Source organism: Otolemur garnettii, unplaced genomic scaffold (genome assembly GCF_000181295.1).
Source record: "Otolemur garnettii isolate 467f Iridium unplaced genomic scaffold, OtoGar3 scaffold00089, whole genome shotgun sequence".
NCBI lineage: Eukaryota > Metazoa > Chordata > Mammalia > Primates > Galagidae > Otolemur > Otolemur garnettii.
The window spans coordinates 3,067,126-3,088,006 of record NW_003852484.1 but is presented as its reverse complement, the minus strand read 5'-3'; the positions used below and the strand labels follow the sequence as shown (position 1 = coordinate 3,088,006).

At 39.2% G+C, this 20,881-nt stretch overlaps 1 protein-coding gene across 1 annotated transcript in view; it reads left to right on the top strand.

The window, feature by feature from the left end:
* The window catches only part of PARP14 (poly(ADP-ribose) polymerase family member 14), a 44,479-nt gene extending 28,955 nt beyond the window's left edge, over nucleotides 1-15,524 (top strand). The window contains exons 12-17 of the mRNA XM_023516296.1: nucleotides 16-183; nucleotides 3,689-3,895; nucleotides 4,055-4,654; nucleotides 6,336-6,469; nucleotides 14,711-14,885; nucleotides 15,218-15,524. Coding sequence (XP_023372064.1) covers nucleotides 16-183; nucleotides 3,689-3,895; nucleotides 4,055-4,654; nucleotides 6,336-6,469; nucleotides 14,711-14,885; nucleotides 15,218-15,507 — 1,574 coding nt within the window. The 3' untranslated portion in view covers nucleotides 15,508-15,524. The remainder of the gene's footprint in view (nucleotides 1-15; nucleotides 184-3,688; nucleotides 3,896-4,054; nucleotides 4,655-6,335; nucleotides 6,470-14,710; nucleotides 14,886-15,217) is intronic.
* Nucleotides 15,525-20,881: the final 5,357 nt, after the last annotated feature.

Sequence of the window (20,881 nt, the reverse complement as noted above, 5' to 3'; positions counted from 1 at the left end):
TTGCTTGTTTCCCAGTTCAACAGGGCAAACATGATTACATAATTACTGGAGGCGGATCATTGAAGTGCAAGAATATCATTCATGTTGGTGGTGGAAATGATGTCAAGAAATCGGTTTCCTGTGTTTTGCAGGAATGTGAAAAACGGAATTATTCATCCATTTCCCTCCCCGCCATTGGGACAGGTTTGTGGCTTCTGGCTGTCAAGGCTAAATCCCAAGGCAGTCCCTTTGGTTTAGGTTTGGTGCTGAGTATTGATGCCATCAGTGCTGAGTCTGAGCCAGGGCTGGGACTGTTAATCCAGGAGCTGACAGTGACATCTCCCCAGGGCAGCCCCCAGGAGGAGGAGCAAAGCCTGGGGATGGTTTACATAAAAGAGGAAAAAATGAAGAAAAGAGAAGACAGTGTTGGGATATTAGAGAGACCGAAAGAAAAGAAAGAGAGAGAATAAAAAGAAAGGAAAGGAAGAAAATGAAAAGGAAGGCCATCCCTTGCTCTCTTTCATGGGTTCCTTCCTTTTTCCCCCACTTCCCTGCATCGTCTACATTATTTAACTTTCTCTGCTGTCCCCTCTGCATGGAGAACTCTGGTGCGTCAACTTCCACATCACCCCAGCTGACTCCCAGATGAGCGTTTCCAGCCTTCCGCTCAGTAGCTGGCATGTCAGTGGGCCTAAGGGCGTCTCTATGTAAAAGTTTTCCATCATCGGAACATGGTGGGTCATCTACTCAAATCTCTACTTTCCTGTTTTGGACCTTTTCCTCTTTGAGGTTCTCATTATCTTCAAACCCTATAATGATCAAGTGAGTCTTCTCTAAGGATGGCCTTAGAGAAGGCATTAGAGGTGGTGCTTCTCGAGCTATTTCCCCAGGAATCAGTCATGAGCACTGATTAGGAATTCCTGCTTGGTCTCCCTTACTAGAGCTGGTCAGAGGAGGCTGCACTCTCAGGCCTGAAATCAGTGGGACTTCCCTTCCAGGTGGGAAAACACTCAGCATTGGATCTGTCATTCTGTTGCTCAGGAATCTAAGTTTGAATGTCTTCGGCTGACATTCTAGGCTCTCCAAAAATGTAGCCTCACTAAACTTAACCATTCTTGTCACTTTCTGGCATTCTGATCCTCTGACCCATGTCTTGCTTTCTGTAATTCTGTGCCCTTCCTCAGAATGTTTCAAGATTGAATTCTATGCCCACTTCTTTCCTATATCCAAAAGTATAATTTTTGATTCCTTTATGTTTCATTCCCCTATGGGAGCATCTATTCCTAGAAAATTAATCAACATTTTATCTGTTTATCTACTTATCAGCAATCTATGTATCTACTTATGTTTTATGGACACCCATAACTGATTCCCTGGTCTATCTCCATCTGCTTTTTTGTTTGAGCTCTGTCTTGTGTTTCCACCTTCCGTTGATCTGGGCCAAGAAAGCAGACAGGCTATAGGTCTGACTTCCCAAGGAAATCCCTAGAAGAAACAGGGAAAGGAGGCAGTGTCAGTTTGTATAAATATGTACACATTGGAATATTTATGGGTTACTGTAATCCTCTTCTTTGTTGCGCTGACATGGTTGCATCGCTGGTCTGTGCAATTAAGTCTTTATTGGGACCTGCGCTGGTCCCAAAACTAACAGATGGGGAAGCTTTCTCCCCTAGTGGTGGTTATAAGTTCACTTGGGGCTGTGTTCAAGGCAGCTTCTGGCAGTCAAAGGATGCATTCTCTGTGCCCATTCTCTTATGCTGACCTGCATAAGGGGAGAGGTCAGCAATGCCTGCCAGCACCTCAAGCTCAATGCAGACTCCAAACTCCTATTCACCATCTTCTCCCCAAACTGCTCTTCCTCTTCCATCCCCAGCCCTGTGAAAAACATCACCTTTTCTTTGATCGTACCATCTTTATCACTCCTGTCTTCATTAGCCTAGCAGTTAATCAGCTGAATGCTTACTGAGCGCCCACATGTGCCAGGCACCACTTAAGTCATTGGGGATAGAAAGATGAGAGAGAAAAGGGTCCCGTGCACAAGGAGCACCCAATGTAAAAGGCACGTAAACAGAAACTGACCCATGATATAGTACGTCTGTGGCAAAAGGGGGAGAGGGAAGGGTCACGGATAAGCCCAGGTGGCCCCTAGGTCTTATTGACATGACTTCCTGAATAGCTCCTCAATCCCTGCTCTTCCTTCTGGATTTTTCCCTCCTCTTCATTCTCTCTTTCTTCAGCTTTTGTCTTTTGCCTAAACTGTTGTTATTGTAACCTCCTAACTAGACCTGGGTTCCCTGCTCCAGTGTCTCCTCCACACCCCTCCAGGTTTATTTTTCTCAAAAATGAATCTGCTCCCCTGCACATGCCAGGTTGAACATCCATACCCATTATACAGTTCCAGCTGGTGTAGCCTTTCCTTAACTTTCTAGACTCCACCTATAGAACACCTGTTCAGCCATACATATCATATTCTCTGTGTGTTAACAAATGCCTAGCTGAGTGTCTAGCCTGTGATGGGATATGGTAGATGTTTACTGAGAGTGAACAAATATATACTTATGAATGATTGTGTTTAGAAATAGAAAAGTAGTAAAGTAGATAGAGAATTCCATCTAGGAACATTATGAGGAATGGTATGGAATCACAGAAAGCAAGATATGGGTCAGAGTGTCAGAAAAATGCCCAGAAAATGACAAGGATGGTCATTTTCATCCAAATTATTCACTTCCAAATATCATGGGAAAACCACAGTTTTTCACAGGAGAACATCTGTCTTTCCCTGATCTAATAAAAGAAACTGAACAAATCCTCTGGGTTAATTTTATTGGGGTTTAATTGTCTGCCCAGCCAAGGCAGAGATCTGCTTTTTTCTACATTAGTGGTCCATCTGACCAGCTGGCCAGGGGACTTTTACATTGCCCATCCTGTGACTTTGCCAGCTGCCATTCTCTTGGGAGTGTTTCCGTGGCTAAAAGGGACTTTCTATGATCTCACCTAGGCAGTGGCTTCCACAGCTTGAGGCACAGGATATGGAGCATGCTGCAAACAGGAAAGGATCTGCTCAGGGTGGCTACCTGCATCCCTGCTGGTCAGCTAAAACCTCACAGCATATGGGAGGAGAGGCCCCTGGATGCTCATGGAGATCTCATGTGGCATAAATTAACAGATTATAACAAGTAACATATGGTTCCAGGGATCTTACAAAATTAGCTTAGTTTTAATCAGCTTCCCAAAGATATCTGGAAGAATAGGGATACACACATAAAATCAAGTGATGACTGAGCCCCCAAATGTTTTCTCTTTAAAGAGCATGTTATTTCAACGTATGTTAGCATCTTCTGCTTTGTATGGATTTTTGGAAGACCCTAGTGAGCCAAGAAGGAAAGTTACCTGGGTGTGTAACAGGAAGCAGAAGAAGGCAGCAAGCTGGGAGCGGCTGGGTAAAACACACGTGGTCGTCAGACACCCGATGCCAGGGTGCTGGGTCCTTTGTTCATGGCTGGGATGTTGGCTTTCTGACATCCTGGAACAGAAACTCCCCAGTGCATGTAGTACTCAGAATGTTTGCTGATGTGTTGTTAGAGAACGTCACTGTGATGAAAGAACTGGGGAATGGGCATTTATTCCATGAGCACCTAATTTATTCCTCAGCCTTTTCTAGTTGGGTCTTTTGTTTTTCTTCAGTCATTTTTTTAATTTGCTTTTCCAGGAAGTGCCAAACAAGACCCAGATAAGGTTGCTGAAGCCATACTGGATGCCATTGAAGACTTTATCCAGAAAGGAGCAGCCCAGTCTGTGAAAAAAGTTAAAGTTGTTATCTTTCAGCCTCAAATGCTAAATGCGTTTTATGCCAGCATGAAAAAAAGAGAAGGGTCTCAGGCTGCTCCTCAACAGTCTATGTTCTCTAGACTTTCATGTGAGTTATTCATTTTTATGAAATCTATGTTCCTCATTTTCCTAACATTTGTGTCACACAGGAAATATGAAACCTTCTTTTTCTCTTTAGCCTTATTGAGCTTTTCAATCCTAATATCGATGTCATATGGGAAATATCTAATCTTCCTTTTCTCTTTAGCCCTTTTGGGTTTTTCAAGGCAATCTCCCAAAAAAAAGACTCCTTTGGTTTTGGAAGTGAAAACAGAATCAGCAGTTTTTCAGGTGTGTGGTGAAAATACAAACTGTGTGGAAAGCACTCTCCGCTGGATACAGGACCTGATTGAAAAGGAACAGTTGCCTTATATCAGTGAAGATGAGTGCATCAGAGACTTCGATGAAAAGGAATTTCAGAAACTGAATGAGCTGCAGAAGAAGTTAGATATTACCATTTCCCTGGACCACAAGAAACCTTTGATTAAGGTCGTAGGGATTTACAGAGATGTGATACAGGCTCGAGATGAGATTGAGAAAATGATCAAGAGAGTTCGACTGGACAAAGAACAGGAGTCCCGGGCAGATTGTATTAGTGAATTTATAGAATGGCAATATAATGACAATGACACTTTTCATCGTTTTGACAAAATGACCAACCTGCAATTGGAGGATGCAAAGAGAGCAAAGAGACAAACAATTGTCGTCACAATTAAGAATAAGAGCTGCACAGTGAACTTTGACACATACACTGCCACAGATGCAAGTGGAGACACTTTTTCAATTCAGCGCCTGACAAAATCTGAAGGTAAGTTAAACTTTCCTACCTGTCATCTGTTATTTCACACCTACTATGTGGTTAACTATTATTTTGTACAAACACCCACATTTTAAATAGAAAAAAAATCCAATTAATGCTAATGGAACAACCAGAAAACATGGTCTCTGAGCTTAAAGAGCTTGCCTTATAGCTGGGAAAACACATCATGGACACACCCCAACAACCTGAGGACAACCAACTTAATGGTAACAATAGCCAAACCTTGCATATGTTTCCCTTTTTATAGTTTTCTAGCTTCCCAGTAAACTAGCTTCTACTATTAGTAGCTTCCCAGAACTAGTTCAGCTGGTGGGGGTGGGTGTGGTAATGGCTGCATCAGTCAAGAGAAGGAAAACCACAGGCTTAATAGAGAAGAAAGCCCAAGGTTTTCTAGAACAAAGGGGCAAAGGGTAGAAAACTGAGAAGATAGCCTGGTCAGTGAGCAGTCTCTGTGTCTGTAACTGATAAGACAGGGAGGGTTGGGAGTCTGTTGGAACTTCTCCCAGACATGACCTGTGCCCTGAGCAGAAGGTTCCTTGACACGCAGAGCAGGAAGCAGGCTTGGGATTCTCTAGGGATCTGCTCCCCAAGAAGGGAATGACTGTCTTGTGTAGACAGCCATGCCTACCTTCAAACCACAAGTCCCTATTGAGAATTAATTGGCCTTGGTATACTACATTCCTCTCTTGTGAGATCAGTGTGAACGAATTCCTTAGCCCAGGAGCCCTGGGGAAATGAGGAATAGTGCCTAGTATTCTGCTTAGCACAAGAGGCGACAGTCTGTCACACTGCAAAACCTACCACCCAACCACCTCACAAGGACTCTGTGAAGAAGAATGAAAAAGTAGATGTGGAGTACCTTGCTGTGTTGATGGGGTGGAGTCCTGGCAAAAACCCAGTATGAGCAGAACAGTGGCAAATATTGAAAACACTGTCAGGAAATGATTTATTGTTAAACCATGACAGATTAGAGACTGAACAGAAAATACAGACATGTTCTGCTGCACCAACAGTTCTCAAATCTTAGCATGGTCATAACTTAAGATACACACAGTCTCTCCCCTCCCCCATCCTGAGAGATCTTTACCCAGTAGTTCAGGGCTTTTATTTTTTAATGTATAAGAATTCCAGTTGGTTCTGATGTAGGTTGTCTGTTGTAAAGACTTAAAGATTCTGCTAAAAAGATAAGGAAGTTCTTTTGTCTCTCTTTGTCACTCTGCATAGAGTGCCCTGGCATCATAGCTCACAGCAACCTAAAATTCCTGGGCTTGAGCAATCCTTTTGCCTCAGCCTCTTGAGTTGCTGGGACTACAGGTGCCCACCATAATGCTCTGCTAGTTTTTCTATTTTTAGTAGAGATGGGGCTCTCACTCTTGCTCAGGCTGATCTTGAACTCTTTTTTTTTAAAATTGTTTTTTATTAAATCATAACTTTGTACATTGATGCATTTATGGGGTTCAGGGTTGATCTTCAGGGTTGATCCCTCTTAGCTCAAGGGATCCACTCACCTTGAGTGCTAGGATTACAGGTGTGAGTCACCACACCCAGCCAAGATAAGGAAATTGAGCACTTAGAATTAGGAGATTAAAAACAACACAAATGATATTCACTTTTTCAACACATTTACTGGGAATGTGTGAGGAGGTCCTTAAAATCATCTCCTTTGCAGTTGAAATCCCTGCACACTGGAGTGATATGAAGCAGAAGAACTTGTGTGTGGTAGAGCTACAACCTACCCATCCAGAATATGTCAATGTGGCAAGCAAGTTCAATCAAACCTGCTCAAACTTCAAAATAGAGAAGGTAAGCCTTCTGCTAAAATGGAGCTTCTAAAAAGTGGAAGTCAGTGATGTCATGGTCCTATGTAAATACATTTTCATTCACTTCCTTTCAACATTTTTTAAAATCCAGCACTGGGATTTTCTGGTAATTAAAGTTTAGATTCTAGATTCTACTGATGTGATCATAGTGAAGGAAACATTATGATTCTTGTGTCTATTAGTACAGTAGTAGGTTGCAGTATGATATTAGAATACTAAAGTCATGTTTGCTTTGTGAAGCAGGCTAATAAATATTCAAAGATAAGGCATCAAAGCAGGATTTGATAACTAGCACACCCCACGAAGAGCCATACAGAGGCTCCTCAGGTCAGGCCCATGTTTGTCTGCCTCTCTATTCACAGGTCGACAGTGCTTCCTTCAGAAATCTTACAGCCCTTCCTTGTTCGTCTCAATTATTTTGTTGTTTTCTTCCTCTTTTAAATATTATTGATGTTGTTTTTTGAAATTATGCTCGTTTTTTTTGCCATCTATGGCAATATTACTTAAATTCTTTTCTCACCTTTAATTTTCTTTTTGCTATCACTGATACCTGTTTTCTTCTCTAAATTGCTAATTTTAGCTTTATCCCCAGCTCTTATATGTTGGTTGTCCATCTCTGCACCTCATTACAGACTGTTTTACCCTTCTGGGATTCAGCTATTCAATTTTGATAGCTTCCAAATCGACATTACCAACTTGGATTTTTTTTTTTTTTTTTTTGAGACAAAGCCTCAAGCTATCCCCCTGGGTAGAGTGCCGTGGCTTCACAGCTCACAGCAACCTCCAACTCCTGGGCTCAAGCGAGTCTCCTGCCTCCGCCTCCCAAGTAGCTGGGACCACAGGCGCCCGCTACAACGCCCGGCTATTTTTTGGTTGCAGCCGTCATTGTTGTTTGGCGGGTCCGGGCTGGATTCAAACCTGTCACTCTAGGTGTATGTGGCTGGTGCCCGAGCCACTCGAGCCACAGGCGCCGAGCCACCAACTTGGATTTTTGACTCAAGTTCTAAAATATCCTCCAGTGGCCTAAAATTCTCCTCTTCAATATCTAACTACTAGACCAACTTCTCTAAAACCTAACTCATCATCTGTAAGTAATTCTCTTTCCCTCATTTCTCATCTCTCTTGTTGGTTCCACCACTTTGTGAGTAAAGCCAAAGGTCTTTGATCTGTAATAATGAGTCACTAGTTAAAACCTGCATTTTCTTTCTTTGTAATTTTTCTCCTACTGTCTATTTGCCTTTCCGCCACTGTTTATTCATGTAGTTAAGCACTTGATAATAATTCAAGAAAAATTTAAAGCATCCTAAAAAGATAAATACCATACCTTCAGATGAAATAGATGAAGAAAAAATGGATAAAGACAAAAGGAGGGTAGGGAAAATAAGGCAATACTAGTATTGCTAGTCCTCAAAAGTACATAACATGAGGTTATCAGTTTGTTTCTGAGCTTCCTAATGGACAAAGCAAAGAAATAAACATTCAGCTACAAGACTTACAATGTCCATAAATCAAAACCTAAATTTAATAAAGAGACTCATAGCTTGAATGAGTCAGTCAGTCCTGAGACTGACTCCTAAGAGATTTGTCTTGTGGATCAAGTATTGGAGAACATCGTAACATCCCCCTCATAATAAATTCAATATCAAATTTTATGCCAGAGCTTTAAAAAATATGGTCCTTAATATAAAGTGGCTGAACAGAATGGATGCCTCATGGAATTATGAGGCACTGAGTAATGTGATACAAGGACATAGCTCTTTGATGTTCTAGTTCTGACATACCAATTAAGTTTCATTCCAAATACCAATACAGGTAATTGGTAGTGGCTGGCTGGCACATTGTGATCAGATGCCAAGTTCGGGTTGTGCAGGAATGAATGTCCCAGTTGAACAGCAGTGTCTGCAGTGGGCCCTTTGGAGGCCTGCTGTGTGTTGGCAGACTGTGGCTAAGCAAAAGATTTCAACTTTTTTTTTTTTACAGTGGCACATGTTTTTCAGTAAGATCTTATGTGAAATCTCAGTGTGTGAACCAGGTAAAAGCAGAGATTCCTAGAAGTGTGAAAATACCAACGTGAAAAATGGGTATTTTGTCATCCTCCCTGACTATTGTGTCTTATGATTAAGATTTTTAACCTGTAGCTCAAGAGGCTAAGGCGCCAGCCACATACACCAGAGCTGGCAGGTTCGAATCCAGCCCAGGCCTGCCAAACAACATGACAACTATAACCAAAAAGTAGCTGGGCACTGTGGCAGGCGCCTGTAGTCCCAGCTACTTGGGAGGCTGAGGCAAGAGAATCGCTTAAGCCCAGGAGGTGGAGGTTGCTGTGAGCTGTGATGCCATAGCACTCTACCCAGGGTGACAACTTGAGGCTCTGTCTCAATAAATAAAATAAAATAAAATAAAATATATATATATATATAAAGACTTTTAACATCTATAAACTTTTCCCTTAGATTCAACAAATTTGCCTCATTTACTCTTTCTCCTTCTCAGTTTTTGCTAAAGCATTTCAAAGCAAATTGTAGATATCATGACACCCCTAAATATTTTAGTACATATCTCCTAAGAATAAAGACATTCTCTGCCACTAGCACATGTAAGAAAATTCACATGCATTTAATAATATCTAATATAAAGTCCATATTTAAATTTTCTAAGTTGTTCAAAAAAATCTTTCTTATAACTCTCCCTCTTCCTAATCTGGGTTCACAAACTATATTTGATTATTGTGTCTCCTGTGTCTCTTCCAATATAGAATACTACTACTTACTGCATTTAAAAAAATTATTTTCATTTATTGATTTTTTAATTTCAAGTTAATGTGAGGATACAAACAACTAGGTTAATGTTTGCATTTGTTAGGTAGAGTCCCTCTTGGAGTTGTGTCCCACACACCAAAAGGTGTGCCATATACCCTTACATTGTGCCCACTGAGAGCACACAAATCCCCACTCCCACCTCCCCCTCCTTCATTCCCGTCCCCCTAACTTGAGTTTAGTTTTCCTCTTATGTGGGCATGTATTAGATCATCTACTGGCTTCATATTAATAATGAGTACATTGGATACTTGCTTTTCCATTCTTGTGATACTTCAACACCATCCATTAATACAAAAGATGTAAAGTCACCATCTTTTTATGGCTGACTAGTATTCCATGGTGTGTGTGTGTATGTATCACAGTTTATTAATCCATTCCTGGATTGATGAGCATTCCAAGGTAGTTTCCCCATCTTGACAATTATAAATTGAGCTGTGATAAACAATCTAGTGCAGATGTCCTAATGATAAAATGATTTTTTTTTCTTCTGGGTAGATACCTATTAGTGTGTGGGATCAAACGGGAGGTCTAATTTGAGTACTTTGAGGATTTTCCATATTCTTTCCAAAGAGGGTGTATTAGTTTGCAGTCCATTTAACAGTGTAAAAGTGTTCCCCTCTCTCCACATCTGCACCAGTATCTGCAACTTTGGGACTTTGTGATGTGGGCTGTTCACACTGGGATTAACTGGTATTTCAGGGTGGTTTTGATTTGCATTTTTGTGATGAGTAGGGATGATGAGTGTTTTTTCATATGTTTGTTAGCCATTTATCTGTCTTTTTTTTTTTTCATTTGTCTGTCTTACTCAGAGGAGGTTCTGTTCATGTCTCTTGTCCAGTGAAAGATGAGATTGGTAGATCTTTTTTTTTTGTTAATTAATTTGAGTTCTCTGTAGATTCTAGTTATCAAGCCTTTGTCAAATTTGTAACAAGCAAATATCTTTTCCCATTCTGAAGGTTGTCTATTTGCTTTGGTTGTTGTCTCCTTAGCTGTGCAGAAGCTTTTCAGTTTAATTAAGTCCCATTTGTTTATTTTTATTGTTGTTGCGATTGCCACGGAAGTCTTCTTCATAAAATCTTTCCCAGGGCCAACATCCTGAAGAGTTTTTCCCATACTTTCTTCTAGGATTTTTATCATTTCATGTCTTAGATTTAAATCTTTTATCCATCTTGAATCAATTTTTGTAAGTGGTGAAGGGTGCGGGTCCAGTTTCAGTCTTTTATATGTGGTTATCCATTTCTGCCAGCACCATTTATTGAATAGAGATTCTTTTCCCTAGTGTATGGTTTTGTTTTGTTTATCAAAGATTAGATGGCAATAAGAGACTGGTTTCCATCTCTTGGTTTTCTATTATGTTTCATATGTTTATGTTTTCTCTATTTTTGTGTCAATACCATGCTGTTTCGATCACTGTGAACTTGTAATATAACCTAAAGTCTGGTAGAGTGATGCCTCTGGCTTTGTTTTTATTACTAAGAATTTCCTTGGCTATATGGATTTTTTTCCTGGTTACATACAAAACAAAGGACTTTTTCTTTTCCAGTTCTGCAAAGTATGATGTTGGTATTTTAATGGGGATTGCATTGAATCTGTAGATTGCTTTGGGTTGAATAGACAGCCAGGAGCATGGTATGTTTTTCCATTTGTTAATGTCTTCTGCTGTTTGTTTTCTTAGGGTTTTATAATTCTCTATGTAGAGGTCTTTCACTTCTTTTGTTAAGTAAATTCCTGGGTATTTCATTTTCTTTGAAGCTACTGTGAAGAGAATTGTGTCTTTGATTTGTTTCTCAACTTGGCTGTTATTTTAGAAGTGATCTAAAAAACTATTTTTCATGACATAAATTTTTTAAAGAATTAAACCAATTGTGCTATAAAATGTCTCACATTCTGAATCTGTCATGCCTTGATTTTTTGGAAAGAATCACCCAGTTTTCTTACAGATTATGGACTTGTCTGATTCTTTATAGTATAATTTATTTCTCTATTCTCTTTATTTCTGGTAAACTGGGAGTTAGGTTGAACGATTTCTGTAAATTCATATAAATATTTTTTGCAAGACTACATAATAGGTGACACATCACATCAGGAGCCCTACATGGTAAGTTTGTCCTACTGTTAATAATGTTGTTTGGTCACTAGTTCAGGTGGTAACCACCATATCTCTCCAGTGGAATCAGTGGATAATGTGTGGGATGATTCATTATCACTGTATGAGTATCCTGTTCCCTAGTAGCCTTTTACTAATTTTAACATCCGTTGATGGTCCTTGCCTGAATATATTATTACACTTGAGGTTGCAAGATGCAGATTTTCTAATATTGTCTAGCAATTTTTGTGTAAATTTTCTTCCTGCCCGCTTTTTTAAAAATTCAGTATGTTATATTTAATTACAAATATAGTAATTACAAATATAGTAGTTGTGGCTACATATGTCACAACTTTCTTTGTTCCGTGTCTGGAATTCGACATTTCTCAAAGAATCCTTGATTTATTTTAGTGGGGATTTGTTGTAAGAAACCAAAAGTTATGTGCTGAGTGTGCTCACTGCTACTGAGGTGTTGTTGCTTGTAGCATCTTTTCTGGCTAAACCTATGAAAACCATGAACCCATATTTATGTTTTCAATTAAAATTTAATGTTTTTTGTTAATATATTTATGTCTCATTTTCTGTATGTATAATAGAAATTTGGGTTAATAACAGTACCTGTTAGCTTGTTTTATCCTATAGTCTACATAAAATTGTGTCAAAGTTATGATACTGAAATTGTTATTAGCAATATTAAAATAGCTATGTCTTGGTGTGTGACACACCTTTTGGGGGCAAGACACAATTGTAAGAGGGATTTTACCTAACAAATGCAATCACTGTAACCTGGTTTCTTGTACTCTAAATGAATCCCCAACAATAAAAAAATAAATAAAATAGCTATGCCAGCTTTCTTTTGGTTAGTAGTATTTACAGTGTATCTTTTTCCATACTCTTCTTTTATACTTTTAATAAGTGATTTAAGATGTGTCTCTTGGTAGCAGCATATACTTAAATTTTTGTTTTTCTTCATCCTGTCTGACAATATTTATTTTTAAACTAGATAATCTGTTTACTGTATTTACTGATGTATTTGGGTTTAAATATACTGCATTCATTTTTCTTTTCTTTTCTTTTCTTTCTTTTTTTTCTGACAGAGTCTCACTATGTCACCCTCGGTAGAGTGCCATGGTGTCACAGCTCACAGCAACCTCAAACTCCTGGGCTAAAGCAATTTTCTTGCCTCAGCCTCCCAAGTAGCTGGGACTACAGGTGCCTGCCACAACACCTGGCTATTTTTTGGGTGTAGTTGTCATTGTTGTTTGGCAGGCCCAGGCTGGATTCAAACCCACCAGCTCTGGTGTATGTGGCTGGCACCCTAGCCACTGAGCCATCATTTTTGTTTTCCATTTATCGCATATCATGTATTTATCATGTATTCTTTGTTCTTTCTCTTTTTCTGCATTCCTCTGCATTAAATATTTCTGTTATTCCAGTTTTCTCTTAATAGAATGTTGGTCATATATTCTATTACAATTCTTTCACTGCTAACCCTATAGATTATAACCATATATCCTTGACTTATTAGACTCTAATGTAAATTAGTTTATTTATAATTTCCCAGATGATACAATGAGTTTTGGTCAATTTAATCCCCTTTATCCCTCTTAATTATTGTGTTACTTTTAGCATGTATTTTAATTCTATATATATTTGAAACACTATAAAATATTTTATTTATACAGTATTTATATTTGCACTTTCCTCCCACAGTTCTTTAATCTTTCCTGTATTTCTAGGCTTCTATTTGGGTTCATTTTCCATCTGGATTTAGCATTTCTTTTAATGTAAATCTGGTAATGAAAAATGCTCTTAGTTTTTGTATAAAAATGTCTTATTTCATTTTCATTCTTTGGAGAGTATTTTTGCTGAGCATAGAATTCTGCATTGATAGTTACTTTTCTTTAAGTGCTTTGAAGAAGTTATTCCATTTTCTTCTGACTTTAGTGTTTCATGCTATATTTCCCTTCTCTCTGGAATCTTAGTTGATCAAATCCTTGTTGCCTTCAAATAAACTTTTTTCTCCTCTGGCTCGTTCTAGTATTTGTCAGTAAGAGATTGGTCTGATGCAAGTAATCTGCCCTAGCCAGAAATAGTAAGCCAATAAGCCCACTAAATAAAGTCTAAGATTTATTTGTAATGTTTTTGACTTTAGAACTTATCCCATGAGATATATAGACTCAGATTACTGTGTTTAAAAGTTACTTAAAATAATTCTTTTCTTTGAGTGGTTATTGAATTGTAAAAGGGTAAGAAAAAATCTTTTTACATTTCAGAATTCAAAGACTGAGAAATTCAGAGTTATCTCAAACTCTAAGAAAAAATTTTGAAGGCTTTAAAAAAAATCAGTAAAATAAACAAAATTTAACATAACTGGAAACAAAATGAACATAAGCATTTTGAAGATTAGACACTCATCTATAGGCACAGAAAACGAAGGGAAAATAATTTTAAAATCATAAACCAGATCAACAAAATATATCATGCTGAGACTTTGATCTGGAGGGAAACTGTATCTTAAAAATAGAAAACCCAAAACTAGGGGGAAAAAACCCCAGCTGAATGCAGGCATTAGGCCTGCCAGTTCTCTGGGATAGTAAAAGAGGTCAACAACTGGAATCTTAACTTGTGTCTTTCCACAAGGGACCCTTGCCACCTCTACCCACCCCTTCCTTCTCCCACGAAATCTTTATCAAAGTGCCACTACTTAGCAATTAGGTAAGTTTAGAAGCTGATCTGCAATCCAGGACCCAGAAGGTTTACACCCAATGCTAGAGACCACTGCCCAAGGAGTATCATCAAAGCATGGCCATTTTGGTTTATAGACAGATCCCCTCCCATCAGGATTCACACTTTACTCTGCCAACTGGACGAGAGATTAATTTTCATTAATTCACTTCTTGTGTAGGCACTATTGCTTCTCCCACTTTTAGAATATAACTAGGTCAACCAGTGTTTTAGAAGGCCTGAGGCAATAAGAAGCCAAATGATGACGGGAGTTAGATAGCAATAGGAGCAGTTATTAGAGTGTGCCGTCACAATCAGGAGTTGCAGAGGCTGGGTTAGAGTTTATATAACAAGTACTTAAGATCCTAAATGATGTTTGCTGTCATGCAGTGCATAAAAAATGTGAAAAATTAAGCCAACATTCTTACCATTGTCTACTTTCATGAAACATTCTATCTAAAAAGATTCTGAATGTAGAAAGATGCCATCTGCCATTGAACTTGCTGTTTAGTGAACATAGTGATCATTTCATTTGCTGTATTTTAGAAAGTACTCTTGGCATTGACCAAATTTTTGTTTTTATTAATTTCAGATTGAGAGGATCCAGAATCCAGATCTCTGGAATAGCTACCAGGCAAAGAAAAAAGTCATGGATGCCAAGAATGGCCAGACAATAAATGAGAAGCAACTCTTCCATGGGACAGAGGCAACCTCAGTGCCACAAGTGAATGGAAATGGCTTTAACCGCAGCTATGCTGGAAAGAATGGTAAGGAAGCAAGAATGGTAAGGGAGGGCGTGATGTGGCTGCTCTGAAGGAGGCATCGTCTTGCTAGGGACGGTATGGGTTCACCATGATCCCCCACAGTTGATGACCATGTTTCAGGGTAAGATTCACTATATTTCATCCCAGGGGAAACCGACAAACCTTGTCAAGTGGAAAAATTGATGATTAAAAATGGAAAGCACGTGCCAAAAATGTTAAAAGAGGCTTTGGAGAGAACCGAATGTTATTTTAACATTATTTGACATATTGGGGCAACATGTCCAGTTATACCCTAAGTTGGAATTCTTCATCATGGTTTGTTTTTCTTTTCGCAGCTGTGGCATATGGAAAAGGAACCTATTTTGCTGTCAATGCCAGTTATTCTGCCAATGATGCATACTCCAGACCAGACGCAAATGGGAAAAAGTATATGTATTATGTGCGAGTACTTACTGGAGTTTACACAGTTGGAAATCACACACTAATTGTGCCTCCTTCAAAGAACTCCCAAAATCCAACTGATCTGTATGACACTGTCACAGACAATACGCAAAATCCAACTTTATTTGTGGTATTTTATGACTACCAAGCTTACCCAGAGTACCTCATTACTTTTAGACGATAACATTTGGGGATCTTTCCCCCAAACCATTATTCATCTTTACATATTTAGTAGTAAAACAATTCTTTATTCCCCCTTCTGAATGGCTTTTTTTTAGACTAAAGGATCCTTATCTCTGAAATCACTTTATTCGCTTTTCTTTTTTTTCTCTATTTTCTTTCTTTCTTTTTTTTTGAGACAGACCCTTAAGCACTACCCCTTGGGTAGAGTGTATGGCATTATAGCTCACAGCAACCTCCAACTCTTGGGCTTAAGCAATTCTCTTGCCTCAGCCTCCCAAGTAGCTGGGACTACAGGCACCTGCCACAAAGCCTGGCCACTTTTTGGTTGCAGTTGTCATTGTTGTTTGGTGGGCCCAGGCTGGATTTGAACCCGCCAGCTCAGGTGTATGTGGCCACTTGAGCTACAGGTGGTGTATGTAGCCACTTGAGCTACAGGTGCTGAGCCTCTTTTCTCTTTTTTTCTCCATTATTTTTTTTCATGGAAATAAAACTTTATTGAGAGCAAAGAAATGTGCGATTTGAATCAGATGATGTAGTTTCAGGAAGAAAATAACAATCTTATGGACAGATGGCATAGCCATGTCAATCTAGCGGCCAGTGAAGGACACAGGTGGTATGACGTTGGGATGCCATAGTCCTTTGGGGAGCACAATATTACTAAGTGAGAAGGGCTGCCATCTTCCTTGAGGTACAGGGATGGTATCTCAGTCATATTTTTCCCTTGGGCTTAGGTCTGTCCCTGATGTACAATAGATATTCCATAAGTTTTTGATAAACCAATTAAGAATGAAAAGGCCTAATCAGACTCCTCCCTGGAACCATCCTTGACTTACTGTCATTTTCCTCAGATTGAACAGATTCCATGACAGGGAACTTCACCCTTCACAAATTAGCCCATGACATGTGGGAAAGAGCCAGGGATCTGGGATTGCAGTACACTTCTGCCCTACACACTCTAGGGGCTATGACTTTGCTGTTTGGGTTAATTGTGTCCCATGGAGTTGTGTAGCATAGCAGCCCTGGCTCCAATTGCCAGAAAGTCCTTTTAAATGTTGAACCAAAATCTTTATGTAACTTTGTATAACTTCTGCTAACTGGTCTTCATTCTGCTCAGTGAAAATAATAGGATAATGCCTGCTACATCTTCAGTGTGAAGCCCTTCTATTGTCCTGAGATTAAAGGAACTCCAAGATTATTAAATAGCATATTTTCCTTGGCAGCCTAGCTTTTGATGATTTTAAGGGTTTATGTATATGTAAAACAAAGGAATTATTAATAAACAGTCGTATCGTTACTTTGTTAACCTAGTATCTTTTGGATGGTGAAGTTTTTCTTTATCAATTTACTCAAGCAAATTTCAGATTCACCCATCATTTGATGATCACTGATTATACCAGGTACTATAACAGTAGCTTTCACATGTATTATTTATTTTGTTTCTCCAACAACTCTGAAATAAAAATTAAATCCACATTTTAAGCTTGAGGAAACATGATCACAGTGCAAAACCCTTGCCTGAGGTCATCTAGGCAGGAACTATTGGAACAAGCAAGTAAATCCTGGTCCTTGTGGTCCCTGTGACATCAAGCCCTTTGTTCTTTTCACTACAGAACATGGCCTCTAGATTCATGTCACTGACTCAGAAACATCTCAGACAACTTGCGAAATATCTCCATCTTTCCTTGCCCCTCCATCCCCCTTTCTGGCTTTAGTTTCCCTTGTAGTCTCTTAATTTGAAGTTCTGTAGCCCAAGAGGCCAGAGTTGATTGCTAGTGCAGAGGCCTTGCAGATGGCACAGTTGAACACTAGGGGTCGCTGGGAGGCTAAAAATACTCCATTCCCGCCACTGGGAAGGACTGTACTTCACATGGAGGCTGAAAGGGGCCACAGTGTTACTTCATTAACATAGAGGCCTTAAGATTTTTTTTTTTATGGATTTGCAAACACTCCTTATTGCTTGGGAATGGATTCCTAGTTGCTGGCTTTCTAACTCATCATGGATAATGACTGTAAGAAATTGGAATTAAAAAAGAGAAATCTGCTTTCAATTTGGTTTTGATTTGGTTAATTCAGGGCAAGGCTGAATATCAGAGTGTACTACACTGAGGAATAAAGATCTAATCAGTAAACGTTACAGTTTTTGTCAATATGAGTATGTCAAATATGTCATTTTCCTCCTTGAACAAAATACTTGAAAATTGTCATTTGGTGGCAGACATTTTTATCCTAAGGGCATATAAAGGGGAGCTTAACGATAAACACAGGCTACTGCTGGTTAAAAACAGACAATGCTACAGCTAAACATTACAGCACGAAGGGATCTTTACAGAATTAATATTTGGTTGAAAATTACAGGAAGGGAAACAAGATAGTGGCTGAGTAAGAGCTTCTTTGCAACTAGGTGCAGTGAGCTTAGGGAGAGAAGAGTCCAGGCCTCTCTGGCTTAGGGGCTCTGCCCAGAAACATCCCTTTGGGGATGCATGGAGATAGCGAGAGACTTCTGGACTCCAGGAGGAGGACTTCTCCAGTGGAGAAGTGGCAAGTGATTGCATTCATTTGGTCTGAGACCCTGGCTACTGCAGCTGTAAATACAACAGCAGAGAGACTACAAACGGGACACCTTCCCTGTGGGCTGTTTTGCTTTTTTGGACTTGGGCACTCTGTTGAACTACCTTGGGAGAACTTGGGCAAGAGCACTGATGACTTTAAGCTCTGTCTAGGGCTGTCGCCCGCACACATTGTGGAAGAACTATCCCTGCAGGTTCCACCCTTAGGGTCAGAGAGAGGATTGGCTGGGAGACCTTGGGTGAGTGATTTAGTGACTAAGCAGCACCAAAGGCCAGGACTGAGATGCTGGGGAAGATGGGAGCTTTCAGTATTGCCAGGAGCAGGGCTGCCTTGTAGCCTTCGCTCTTGTGGGTATAGAGTGAGACTGGTCTTATCTGGCACACTGGACAAGCGGGCAGCCACTTGAGGAGAGAGCCCAGTGACAAGTGCTTTCCTGGGAAAGCTTCTGCTTAGCCAAGGGTAACAGTTTAAAGTGTCTTTTAAGTGGACTGAGGAGAGATTTAGGTGCTCAACCCTGTGGGGTTTGAGAAATCAGCAGAGGCCTCCAGTCAACATCTCATACAGCTGTATCAGCATTGTGATTAACATCTCATACTGCAGAATATCACCTGTTGCCCAGACAATATTCAGCAAGATACATATACTAAATTTTTTTTATTTCAACATTTGCCCTCTAGATTTTTTTTCTTCATTTTTCTAGTTCAAACAAAATTTTTCATTGTTGCCTTCTTTAATAATAAGAACTTCATTTTTGCTAGTGTTTCTGCCCCTATTATTTGTTTTTTTCTGCCAATTTTATTCCGTAAGATTTTCTGTTTATTTGTTTTGGTTTGATTTATAGTATTTTTGTCTTTCCTTTCTATTTGGTGGAGGTGAGGTACTGTGTCTGATCAGGCTGGCAAAGAGCTGTTGACTGCTAGGAAACCACCCAACCCAGCACCCCAGAGGTTGGGAGTTTTTAAGGTTGGATCAAAGTACCCTACTGTACACATTTATTAGTTGTGTCTCCCTCTTTCTGTGCCTCTCTTCTTTTTGTCAATATTACCTTTTACTCACCCCCTCTTCTTTCTCTTTCTGCTATTTTTAAAATCTTCTTTTCCTTCTTGCTCTTCAATCTTCTTATCCTTTTGATCCTGTACCCAAAGGACTCATTGAAACCTTAGGTCAGAGGCACAGTAACTTAAAGAGCAAGAGGAAATGAAAGGAAAATTAAGGCAAGGAAACAGATAAAGAAAATACTCATGAGGAAGAATAAGCAGAAAAATTCTGGCAACATGAAAAAGCAGTCCAGAGCAACCTTCCCAAGGGACTATGAGGTAGCTACTGCAGAAGATTCCACCTACAAAGAGATGTTAGAAATGACAGAAGGGTTATTTAAAATACAGATGATGAAAACAATGAAGGAAATTGCTGAGAAAGTGGAAAATAGCCAAAAGGAAATGCAAAAACAGAATCAAATAAGAGATGAACAATATGAAGAATATAGGAAGGATATAGCAGAATTGAAGGAATTGAAGCAGTCCATTAAGGAACTTAAAAATGCAATAGAAAGTATCAACAACAGATTGGAATTGAAGCAGTTCATTAGGGAACTTAAAAATGCAATAGAAAGTACCAACAACAGATTGGACCATGCAGAAGAAAGAATCTCAGAGGTAGAGGACAAAGCTCTTGAGATAGATAGTTAAAGAGGCAGAAAAGAAAAGAGAGAAAGCAGAACATTCACTGACAGAATTATGGGACTTTATGAAGCATTCAAACATACAAGTTATAGGTATCCCTGAAGGGGAAGAACGCCCCAGAGGAATGGGAACCATACTACAGAATATTATAAAAATTTCCCAAATATCACCAAAGATTCTGACACACTCCTTTTAGAGGGATATCAGACCTCAGGTTGCCTCAACTCTAATAGAGCTTCTCCAAGACATATTGTGATGAACCTGTCCAAAGCCAAGACAAAAGAAAAAATTCTTCAAGCTGCCAGGAATAAGCACCAACTGACTGACAGGGACAAATCCATCTGGGTAACTTCAGGCTTCTCTAATGAAACTTTTCAAGCCAGAAGACAATGGTCATCTACCTTTAATCTACTTACACAAAACAATTTCTAGCCCAGAATTATATATCCTGCTATGCTAAGCTTTAAAATTGATGGAGAAATCAAAAATTTACTGATATGCAAACATTTAGGAAATTTGCCACAAGACAGCTCTACAGCAAGTACGTCAACCTGTTCTACACACTGACCATCACAATGGATCAACAGCAAAGTAAGCACCCAGAAATTAAAGGACAGAACCCAGCTTCCATGATGATGCAAAAGATAAAACTAAGCAATGGATTTTCACAAAAGAACATGAATAGAACGCTACCACACTTATCAATTATCTCAATAAATGTTAATGGCATGAATTCCCCATTGAAGAGGTATAGATTGGCTGATTGGATTAAAAAACACAAATCATCCATCTGCTGTCTGCAAGAAACACGCCTAGCCTCAAAAGACAAATTAAAACTCAAGAGTTAAGTGTTGGAAGACATTTTTTCAGGCAAACGGAATTCAAAGAAAAAGGGGTTGCAATCTTATTTTCAGATACATGTGGATTTAAAGCAACTAAATTGAAAAAGACAAAAATGGACACTTTATATTGGTCAAGGGAAAAATACAACAAGAAGACATTTCAATTCTAAATATTTATGCACCCAACTTAAATGCTCCCAGATTCTTGAAACAGACCTTAATTATTCTGAGCAATATGATATCCTACTACACCATAATAACAGGGGACCTTAACACTCCTCTT